At 42.1% G+C, this 12,107-nt stretch overlaps 1 protein-coding gene across 1 annotated transcript in view; it reads left to right on the top strand.

The window, feature by feature from the left end:
* Positions 1-1,055: 1,055 nt before the first annotated feature.
* Colec12 (collectin subfamily member 12) overlaps positions 1,056-12,107 on the top strand; it is a 184,393-nt gene continuing 173,341 nt past the window's right edge. The window contains exon 1 of the mRNA XM_015482504.2: positions 1,056-1,234. Within this exon, the coding sequence (XP_015337990.2) occupies positions 1,228-1,234 (7 nt within the window). The 5' untranslated portion in view covers positions 1,056-1,227. The remainder of the gene's footprint in view (positions 1,235-12,107) is intronic.

Here is a 12,107-nt window from a genome sequence, read left to right as displayed (position 1 = left end):
ATCCCTATTTAGAATGAATTAATGGGTTGGTTACACTTAGTTACCAAGTCCTTCAGAGGGTGAGCCAAAAAGCTGTAATCCCTACCCAGCCAGTATTCTATTGCGTTTGTTAAGATAATACATTAGAGTGGCGAAGTGTCATTTCAATCGGTTGAAGAAAGTTCCTTTGCTCCTCCCTTCCCAGGTCTCCACTTACGACGTAGTTTACGGTTTAAAGTAAGAAAGCCACGAGCCTGTGTAGCGCACGCCTATAACCCCTGCGACTCAGGCTGAAGCAAGCAGACGGCAAGTTCCAAGCAACTCAGCAAGCCCCTGTCTCAATTATGGGATGTAGCTCAGTGGTAAAGAGCCCTTGAGTTCAATCTCCAGTACACAAACAAAAAAACAAAACCAAAAAGCCCGAAGAGTTTGCTACGGGAGCTTTTCAAGGAAAGATAAATACGGGCTTTCTTGATTAAGTTAACAGTGCGACGGGCGACAATGAAGGGAACTACTAAACCCTCAACAGTCAAGCCTTCTTTCCAGATAAAACTCAAGTCAACCTGATCATTTCAGGGGTGGTGGGCAGGAGGGTAATTTTCCAGCCAAGTCGGGGATGGTTTTGTTTTGTTTTATTTATTTTAAAGTAAGCTCCAAAAAGTGGAATTCTGCTCTGAGTTCTGAAAGGAAAGCGTCCAAATGGTGATTTGGGATCCTAGTGACTCCGGCTGTCCTTGGGTGACACTGAGTTGACAAGCGCACGCACTTAGAAGGTTTGAATCCCGAGGACGCTCCCTAATTCTTCAAGCCCCCAAGATGTTTGGGGAAGGGACAGTATTGCCCTGCCATGCCTGTGCTCCGCGTGCTCCAGTTCTCTCCCCCCCAACATCTGTAGGTAGTCAGTCTGGGTTCTAGAATCCCCAGCAGCAGCAGCAGCAGCAGCAGCACCTTTTGCGTTCCCGGAGGTGAATCCTCGACCTCCTTGGGAGGGGCTTTCCTCTGGATAGAGATCTAGGCCAAGAAGGGAAGAACCCGGGAGGGCTCGAGAGCTTGGGAGAGCAAAGGCGAGAAAGTGCTGGGCAGGGGCGAGCGCGGCCGAGGGCGGGGCAGGCTCGGGAGGCAGCTAGAGGGGCGGGCGCGCAGCACGGCTGCCATGGGCGTGCAGTGACCAGACGCTCAGCGCGAATTCCTCAGTGGCGCGGCGCTCGCGCGGAGCTCCTTGGCTGGCTGTGCGTTTCCTTGGTCACCATGAAAGGTAGGGCTACAGCCGACTTCACAGAGCTCGGGAGGGTTTCGGGCGAGCGGGAAGGCGGCGGAGGTGCCTTTTGCTCAAACTTTTATGCAGGCTGCAGTCCCGGGGAGCCCAGACACTGGGGGCGCTCCCCCGCTCCACTGCTGGACACAGCGGGAGACCTCGAGGTTGGGGTTTTGAAGCGCTCAAGTACTCTCCTCCCCATCGCGTCTTTGCAAAGTAGTATGAAACCCTAAGTCGTTGTTTACGGATTCTAGTTTCCAACTTTTTAATCGAAAAAATATGCGGAGGAGAGTGAGGCATCATCATTCCTCCCAGTCTGTTTTCCGCTCTGCCGCGCTCTCCACTCTCTCCCTTCTGCTCTTTTCTCCCCTGGTTGCCGATTCTCCACCGAGCGGTCGCTGCGCGCCTGACCGGGTGTTTTCTCCCGGACTTGGGATGTTCTCGTGCGCCCTCCCCACATCTGGCAATGATTAGGTGCCCGCGGAGTTCAGCTGGCTGGGGAAGTGCATTTGGCATCTTTCTCCATCAGATGCACTGACTGGAAAATAACTGCACTCCGTTCCGCGTCCCTTCCATGTGTCCGCCTGTGGGGTTGGTGTGCCCACGTGGGCTCAAGGGGTAACACAGACCGTCCCGTTAATCGCCCCCCCCCCCACTCCTGGAGGTGTTCTCTGCAGGCCCGTTTATAGAAATGTCAGATGGTATCGAACTTTAAAAAAGAATCACTAGAAGGGTTTTGCAGGGCAGCCTCTGTTTAGTGGACACGCGGAGATTTGTCAGTAGAATCTTGATTTATAAGAGAGATGAATAATTACAGCGGCGGCATCAAAGGGAGTCATTTAGACTGGGCCGGCGGGCGTGATGTTTAGCCAAGACCCGAGTTCCCGATTTTGTGCTAGGATAACACGTTTCAGTCCCTGCACGGTCCATGGCTGGGTGGAAATGCCATCTATGACCGCGGTGACTGAGTTTCCACGCGATGCGATTCCTACGACTTGCCAGGGTTGCTATCCTGCGCGGTCGAGGGGGTGAGGGCGGTATTAGTGGGGAGGGGGGCGCGGTGGCGCCTTGAGAACTCAGCACTTGGAAAGTAACTTTTGGCTCCGGGAGGTTTCTCTGAAAGGCAATTCGCTCTGTACTATCCTGAGATAATTATCTACCGATTCACTTGCCCACCACAAGAGGAAGTCAGGGAAGGGAGGGAACTGTAACCCCAGGTGAAAAGTGGCCCAGGGAAAGAGAAATAAAAGACATGATTCAACTTTCTCCCCAGAACATTTCAAAATGCCCATAGTGTGTGTGCCTTCTCATATTCCTTAGCTAGTTCTGATTAAAGGATCCTCCCCTGAAAGGAAAGAGTTTCACATGGCTGAAAGTTGCTCTGGGACTCAGTTATCATCATTTTAGCCAGAAGTGGGTCTTCTTGCTGATCAGTAAGGCCAGTAGTTTTCTATCTTTTACGAAGTTAAGCCACTCACTCCATCAGCTCCCACATGGCCCCTAAAACTTTGGTTGTATGTTTTACTGACTAAATAACTATAATCGCAGCTTGGGTACTTCTCAATATTAATTGGATCTGTAATGGAAAAACCTAGAAGCTCTAAACATGTGAAGTTTAAGCTGCATTCTGGACCAGGTAGCCGACCCACTGGAAAAATTTCGTGGTTTACCTGTTGTGGGCTGGGCACTGCCTGAAAGCCCACCATTTTCTGCCTCACTTGGGGAGACTGGTTTAGGAACTGATAAATCCCTGTGTAGGTTAGTCTTGTTGAAAACTTCTTTCTTTCCTTCCCTTTTTGGTACTGGGGCTTGAACCAGGGTGCTTTACCACTGAGGTACGTCCCCAGACCTTTCTTATTTTGTATCTTGGGACAGGGTTTTGCTAAATTGCTTAGAGCCTCACTAAGTTGCCAAGGCTGGCCTCAAACTTGCCATCCTTCTGCCTTGGCTTTCCAGATTGCTGGGATTACAGATGTATGCCACTGCACCCAGTTCAAAGGCCTCCTTTAGGAAAATATTCAAAGCCAGGCATGGTGGCACATGCCTGTAATCCCAGTGGCTCAGAAGGCTGCTGCATGAGCATCTCAAGCTCAAAGCCAGTCTCTGCAATTTAGCAAGGCCCTTATTGGGACCCTCTCTCAAAATAAAATATAAAAAGGAGTGGGGATGTGGCTCAGTGGTTTTTTTTAAAAAAGAATAAAAACATTTTGTCTGAGGTTTTCTTGCTATTGCTACATAATTGGCACTCACTTGTCTAGTTGGTGAGATGAGGAAGGGAGGGGCAGTAACCATTTTTTAATACCTACTAAGTGGCATCCATTGTGCTATACTCCTATAAGCAATCTGCAGTTAATCCTCTCAGCATTCCTAAGAGCAGGTTGTGTGTGTGTATGTGTGTGTGCACGTGTATATGCATGTGTGTTTGTGTGTTGAGGTTTGAGTCCAGGACATGCTAAAAATGTGGTCTACCAGTGAGCTAAAGCCACAGCCTTTTTTTTTTTTTTTTTTGGTTTTGAGGATCGAACTCAGGGGCATAGGACCACTGAACCACATCCCCAGCCCTATTTTGCATTTTATTTAGAGACAGGGTCTCACTGAATTGCTTGGTATCTCACCATTGCTGATTCTGGCTTTGAAGTCCTGATCCTTCTGCCTCAGCCTCCCAAGCTGCTGGGATTACAGGCGTGCGTCACCACTCCTGGTTCCACAGCCCATTTTAATGAAGCCCCATTATTGATGTGGAAACTGAATCTAGAGAAAATATGAATTGCTAACTAGGAGGATGGGTAGGTATCTAAAGACAAGCTTCACAGGTTTCCCTGTGTTGCTTGGAAGACTCTAGGACACCAGATACAATGACTTTTTATGTAGAGGAGGAGAAAAGGGTATTCCAGAGAACTAACTAGCCAAGTAACCTGTAATTGGTACAGCAGCCAGGAAGGAGAGGAGCCAGACAACTGGACCTGGAACTTTTGAAGCCCAGCCCAGAGTACTGTTCCTAGGCACAAAGGAATTATCCATGCCTCCTTACCAAGTGGAATTATTCTGACACTTATTCTTAGGTAACCAACCCAAGATTTCACTAGGTCCTCAATTATGTTGCATAGTTGCTTATTCAGTAGGCTTCATTAAAATTTGATTTTCCTAAATGATAGAAGGAAGTGACAAGGCCAATGCTTAAAATCACAGTTGGCCCTCTATATTCACAATAGGTTCTATATCTGAAGATTAAACTAAGGATTAAAAATTTAAAAAAAAAACAAACTTGTGTCCATACCAAACACATACAGACTTTGTTCTTGTCATTATCCCCTAAATAATATAATGTACTAACTATGCACATAGTATTTACTTTGTATTGGCTATTAAGTCATTTAAAGCTGATTTGAAGTACATGCAAGGGTGTGTGTGGGTTCTGTTCAAGTAATGTATCATTTTACTCTTTGTTTGTTTATTTATTTATTTATTTATTTATTTATTTATTTTTGTAATGCTGAGAATCCAACACAGGCCCTTGTGCATGCTAAACATGAGGTCTGCTATTAAGCTAAAATATTAGCCCCTAGCCACAACCTTGGTCCTGAGCCATTTTATATGGGGAACTTGAGCAATCTGGATTTGGTATTGATTTTTTTGTGGGGAGGGGTACACGGAATTGAACTCAGGGCACTTGACCACTAAATCACATCCCCAGCCCTACTTTGTATTTTATTTAGAGGTTCTCACTGAGTTGCTTAGCACCTCACTTCTGCCAAGGCTGACTTTGAACTTTCGATCCTCCTGCCTCAGCCTCCTGAGCCGCTGGGATTGTAGGTCTGCACTGCCATACCCAGCTTGGATTTGGTATTTTTGGTGGGGGGATTAATGTGGATGCTAAGAGACAACTATATTACCTGAAACCTTCTTTTGCCAAGTAGAAAATAAGTGGACATATTCTATAGAAATTACCTGACTTTTTGGGCAAGTCAGGTACCTTTTTAGACTATCTCTTTGACTTTCTAATTCTGACATTTAAACTTTTTGGACATGGCTTTTGTAATACTCCCAGTTTTGAGTCTAGCAACTTGGGCACATCTGTAATCCCAGCTACTTTGGAAGTTAGGCAGGAAGATTGCAAATTCAAGGCCTGTTTGGGCAACTTAGTGAGACTGCATCTCAAAATAAAAAGGGCCGGAGGTGTAACACTGAGGTAGAGTGCCTCTGGGTTCAGTCCCTAGTACTGGAAAAAAAATTAAATTAAAAATAATAACATTTGGACAAAAACCTGGTTTTGGTATGATTCCAATGTGTTATTAGCCACAGCGCCACCTGTCTATGGAATATAGCAAACATCTTTCTGTCTTCTATTTCTCCATCCGGGGAGTAAGGAGCACCAAAATAATGACATCATTATACATTTTCCAGAAGATAATCTCTTGCCTCATTGCTGCAATACTTGAAACCTCCCAAGCTGATTAAAACATGAAGTTTGCTTTAATTTATTTCCAATTTCATTTTCAATTAGCTCATTACATGATACATCTCATCATTTTTGAATAAATATTCACATTCTTTCTGAAGGAAATCTGACTCCTCTAGAGTTAGGTGTGTCATTACTAAATCACATTCCTTATTTTGAAAATTGAGGATATTAGTGAGTTTCAATGCAGAGGCACTTGTTGCCTAAGAGACAACAGAAAACAGCCACTATCACTTGGGATTACTGAGGTCCAAATCACAGTTCTAATTTAACACAAGGAGGCTGTTGGTGCCATCAAAACATAGTGTTCAGCTGATTATTTTTGAACTTTTGTATATAAACATTTCTGAAATACTATTTGGCACTTTAATACTTTTAAAGTGCACTAGTCAGTATTGTATTTCTCCCACCCTCTGTTTCTGGGGACTCAGTCTCCTTGCTTTCTCAATATCTCTTTAGATTTCTTGTGCTTAACTGGGATAAGTGTGTAAGGGTGGCTTCATTTAACATTGAAAGAATCATATTTTCTGAAGAAACATGTAAACAAAATAAGGCCCTTCCCTGATTGGGTATGCGAACTGCCCCTCTGGAGGGCAAATTACCATCTAATTACACTTTTGACTTTTCATTAGTTTGGGGATGCTTGACATTCTTAATCTGAGGTTTAATTATTGCTAAGTATAGATCTTCTCTGTGGTGTCCCTTGCAATTTCCCAAGATTGTTCCCATGCTTCCTTCTCCCACCCCCAACCTTTTACCACATTGCTCAAAAGCCAGCAGATGATAGCTCTCAAGCTGTGACATAACTGGGTATCTAATTTTTCTAAGAAATACTTATTAAAATATTATTTCAAAACAGCTGATGCAATTGCTGCCAAAGTCAGTCACGTGGCTCTTTAGCTTTCAAATGGGAAAATACACTTAAATTTTGTGTTAGAAAAAGTGTGTTTGGCCTTGGGTAAACCCAGCATGTGGGTAATCTCTCAGGAAGGCAAATCTGACATATGTCTCCCTGGTGGGAAAAAGAGGTGGAGTCCCTGGAGAGGAAGCCTAGACTGGTGGCAGAACCCACTCTTCCTTCTAGGTATTGAGGGTCCTCTGTAGGCACAGACTGCCTCAGCTTCCAGAGACCTGTCTGTGGCCACGAGGGAAGGGACAGGGTGGGTCCTGTGCTGGAAGATGAATGGCAGGGATGAGATTGATGTGCACTGTGGTTTTTGCTCACCAACAGCTTCTTAAGTATTTTTGATGGGCCACTTAATATCCCACTTATTTGTTTTTCCCTTACATCAGATCTAACATTTATTGAGCCTCATGCTGTCATTATTTCCTCCATTTCACTGTTAGGAAAATAGGCTCAGAGAGGTTGCACTTGTCCTAGGGTGTCCAGATTGTCAGTGGGGGACTCAGTACTCAAACTCTGATCACCTGACTCCAGAATCCACATGTTAAATCTCAAGCCTGTGATAATTAGTCAGAAGTGCCATTTTTAAGGGCAAATTGTAAAATAAAATACTTTCTACATTCTTTGTAGAAAGTATTTTATTTTATTTTGAAACTATTTTATTTTTACCGCTGAAAACACAGTTTCCAACCACACCAATCACCCAAAGCTTGAGGGAAGCAACTTTTCAATCAAGCAGTGATTTGATTTCTATTTAAGTGAACAGCCAAAACCAATATAGTACCTTGAAAAGGCCATGCTGATTGCTTAAGGGACTTTCATAAGTATATGGCCGTGAAAGCCAACGTCAGCAAAAATTATTACTCCAAAATTAAGGTTTCAAGGAGATTCTACAAACTCTCTGAACCCTTGAATTTATCATAAATATTTAATCAGTATTCTTAAAAATATAAAAGAAACGTGTTTTACAACATAGGAGGATATTTAAAATTAAATAAATTTATTGGACTTAGATATATTAAACAAGACTCTTTTATGTTTCCTGAATAGCTTGGTGTTATAACTCAGCGTCCCATGAAGTGGAATTCACCAGCCTGAGAGTTTGGATATTTGACATTCTATGTGAATGAGAGCTTGTCACTGGATCTGTGGAGGGAGCTGCACCTTTGGGGGGGCCTCTGTCATTTTCTTTTTGGTACCAGGGATTGAACCCAGGGACACTTAACCACTGAGCCACATCCCAACCCTTTTTTATATTTTTTTTATTTAGAGACAGGGTCTTGCCAAGTTGCCCAGAGCCTCGCTAAGTTGCTGAGGCTGGCTTTGAACTAGAAGTCCTCCTGCCTCAGCCTCCCGAGTCCCGAGGATGATAGGGTGTGTGTGCCACAGCGCCTGGCAGACATTTTATTATAACTTAGAAATGTTAGGAGACTAGCTGATGTTTATAAAACAATTCATTATGCAAAGGTTAAGCAGTCCAACTTTAAAGTAGATAATATAAGCTTTAAACTATAATCATCTTATAAAACATAATTATGCTTAGTGAACCTAGGAGTTGGCCCTGATCATTTCTGTGAGGCCACAGGAGTGTGGGCTCTGACATCAGAGAGCCCAGTGATCACAAGCAAGTTATTTAACCTTCTGGGGCCTCAGTTTCTTCATCTGTGGAATGAGAGAGAATGGCATCTGCTGATTGGCTAGAGCTGTTTTAAGGTTTCAATAGGTTCGTGTAGATCAGTTGTTTAGCATGTAATAAGAACTGAAGATGCTTTAGTTATTCTAATATATTGTATTATTATAACCTGCTGCTTCCTCCGGGCAGCAATTTAATTGCCAATAATGGACCATTTATGTTAATTTATTCAAGTGATATAGTTTAGATCATAAAAGCAAATGTTCAGTTTATTTATTTATTTTGTGGTACTGGGGAGTAAACCCAAGGGTGTTTTACCACTGAGCTGCATCTGTAGCCCTTTTTAAAAAATTTATTTATTTAGTTATTTAGTTTTGGTACTGGGGATTGAACCCAGGGCCACTTAACCACCGAGCCACATCCCCAGCCCCTTTCTATTTTTTATTTTGTGATACGGTCTCACTAAGTTGCTAAATTGCTAAGGATAGTCTTGAACTTATGATCCTCCTATCTCAGCCTCCCTAGTTGCTGGGATGACAGGTGTGCACCGTCCTGCCCAGCTTATCTTTCAGTTTTTGAGACAGGGAGTATAGGCAGTCCTCCTGTCTCAAAGTGGCTGGCATTACAGGTGTGTGCTGTTACCCCTGCCACAAATGTTCTGTTCTGAAATACATTTTCAAATTTCAGATGTGTCATAACTGACCTCAGGTAGGAGTGAGCTGTGCACGCCCTGGGGATTAGGGTTATCATAGGTTGTCTCCAGCGGCCTTCACTCCTGTGGCTGTCATTGTCATGATGGTCATCAAAAATCAGACCCAACCCAAAATTGCAGGGGCATATTTATAGTGAAGTTTGTCATTGTAGTAATGGTACAATTTTTCTACTTGTTATAGTAGCGATAGAGTATTGATAAATACATATAAATATATTTATTTATTTATTTTAATTTTTTTTAGTTGTAGTTGGACACAATATCTTTATTCATTTTTATGTGGTGCTGAGGATCGAACCCAGTGCCTCACACGTGCCAGGCGAGTGCTCTATCTCTGAGCTACAACCCCAGCCCCATATAAATATATTTAATTTACCTGGGAGCATTAACTTTCCAGGAGCACTATTAAGGTGTCTAATGAGGATGACATAATTTTTTTTTTTTTTTTGGTATTAGGTCTCAAACCCAGGGCTTCATGCTTCCTGGGGCAGTGTTCTACCACTGAACTACCTCCCAAGTCTTATTTTAAACTTTATTTTGAGATAGTCTGGACTTGAACTTGTGATCCTCCTGCCTCAGCTTCCTGAGTAGCTGAGTAGTGGGTAGCCTGTGCCACCACGCCTGACAATGACATAATATTTTTTGAGACCTGTGTCTCAAATCCAGTGTCCAATTATATCCAGTAAGGATGTGACATCAAAGAATCACAACATTAAATAAATTTGTCTTTAAGTAACTATGAAGACTAATATATGTATATATAAGATTTTTAACCATATGACATCATGTCTATTTCATTAGTCGTGGTAAGTTTTCATTAAGCTGTCATATTTCTACTTATTATTTACAGTTGGGCCACCAAGTCCTAATTAGTTAGCTTCTTTTTTTTCATTTATTCATTTATGTTGTGTGTGTGTGTGTGTGTGTGTTGCTGGGGATGGACCCCAGGGTCTTATCCATGTTAGTCAAGTGCTCTCCCTCTGAGCTATACCTCTAGCCCCTATGTTTTTCTTGAAAAAATATTTGGTATGTACTTTCTGTATGCAAGGCACTGTAGAAATAAATATCAAATAACACGAGTAAAATAAAACCTCTGACCTCAAGAGTTTGCAGTCAGCAAAGGCAAGATAAGACAATTGGAATAAACAATTGGAATTCTAGGTAGAAGGTGGAAAGTGTCCTACGTGAGGATCAGATACTCTGGTTGAATATGGGGGCATTTTTATTTGGAGAAGTGAACTGATTCAGCTTCTTTCCTTCTCTTTCTCTTCCCTCCCCTCCCCTCACCTGCTCCTTCCCTCTCTCCCTTTCTTTTCTTCTTAGTCTTGGGGATTGAATCCAGGAGTGCTTTACCACTGAGCTACATCCCAGCCCTTTTTATTTTTTATTTTGAGACAAGGTCTCACTAAGTTGTTAAGGCTGGCCTTGAATCTGAAATCCTCCTTCCTCAGCCCCTCAAATTGCTAGAATTATACTTGTATTCCACTGTGTGCTGGCTAATTAGTGGCCTTTTTTTTTGTTGTTGTTGTTCTGGGAACGATTTACCACGGAACTATATCCGCAGCCCTTTTTATTTATTTTTTTTTAATTTTGAGACAGGGTCTCACTAAGTTGTCCAGATTGGCCTCCAGTGTGCAATCCTTCTGCCTTAGCCTCCCAAGTAGCTGGGATTTCAGGTGTGTGCCACCATGCCCAGATGATTCATTTTCTTGAATTATGTTTTATATTTCAGATTATAATTACTATAACAGGGTAAATGTAATTAAATAAAATTGTGTTATTTTATTTTTTCAAAGTTTATTTATTTTTGGTACTGAGTATTGAATCCAGGAGTGCTTAACCACTGAGCCACATCCCTAGACCTTTTTATTTTGATATGGGGGTCCCATTAAGTTGCTCAGGGCCCTGCTGAATTGCTGAGGCTGGTCTTGAACTTGTGATCCTCCTGTCTCTACCTCCCATGTTGTTGGGATTACAGGTGTATACCATCACACCCAGCAAGAAAAATGTTTTAAAGGGGAGGTAAAAGTTGTGTTAAGGTCACTGTGAAACGAGATGTGACATTTCAGTGTGGGAGGTGAGAGGACATCAAATTTGAAGTTTTTGCAATTTTTGACTCTTAAACTCAGTTTTGGTCTCTCATTGGTAATTATCATAGTACATTGCTTTAACATAATTGTTTAGAAAATCTAAACGTAATGTTAAGTGAATTCAAAGCAAAAAGATATGTCAATTTATTTTTTAAACAAGGCCTGCATATTTTGTGCCTCCAGAGAAGTGGATAGTATTAGTTTTTCTTGCCAAGTCACCTATGTATTTGAGTCCCATCGGGACCCTTATAATTTGAGGCAAGAATCCAAGCCCTCATCCTGACTCTGTTATTAATGTAATTGACATAACTGGATGAGAACTTCCTGCACCGAAGAAAGGGAAGCACAGCATCTCTGGTCATCTGTAAGTGATGGACGCAGGTGTCAAGGTTTTGAATGTTCTATCTGTTGCTTACTTTAAGTTATTGAAGCTGCTAGGAGAAATATGATTTAGTACCATAACTAATTTAGGGATAAAAGTAACAAAAAATCCCATCAGTTGTGTTGAACTGTAAAGGAAAGAACAAGGTATCTTATCTCCTTTCACCCCCAAAATGAGTATCTACTATTTTTATAAGCATCAGAATTTCAAGTTGTGCCAAAAATTGGAGTCATTTTATACCTGTAATTTTGAATTAAAAAACTGTACCATTGAATCAGAAAGTGGTTCTATTATTTTGTTGCAAAACAAGATTGAGAAGACAGCTGAGTAATTGACATAAAGCTTTTGTATTAGTTTTGAATAGTCTAAAGTATTTCAATTGCTACTAGCTCCTTCATCTGTCTGGGATAGGGGGAAAGATCTGGAGCATTTGAATGGAAAGCAGATCTAATTACTCCCTCAAAAATATCCTGAGCCAAAACAACATCATCATCAACCTTGAGTCTCAGGTATTTTATTATACTGCATTGAGCTTATACACTTTTAGAATACTTAATAACTATGGTCTGGAAATACCTCTGTGGGATAGGGAAGTTATGCAAAGAGTCACATAAGATTTTACATTTGTAGAGCTATGAAACCAGGGATAATCCAGCAGTCTTTCCTGTATCCAGGGGGAATGTTTCAAGACCC

Source organism: Marmota marmota, unplaced genomic scaffold (genome assembly GCF_001458135.2).
Source record: "Marmota marmota marmota unplaced genomic scaffold, marMar, whole genome shotgun sequence".
Taxonomy (NCBI): Eukaryota; Metazoa; Chordata; class Mammalia; order Rodentia; family Sciuridae; genus Marmota; species Marmota marmota.
The sequence above is the reverse complement of the archived record's forward strand: the minus strand, read 5'-3'. Positions and strand labels throughout refer to the sequence as shown.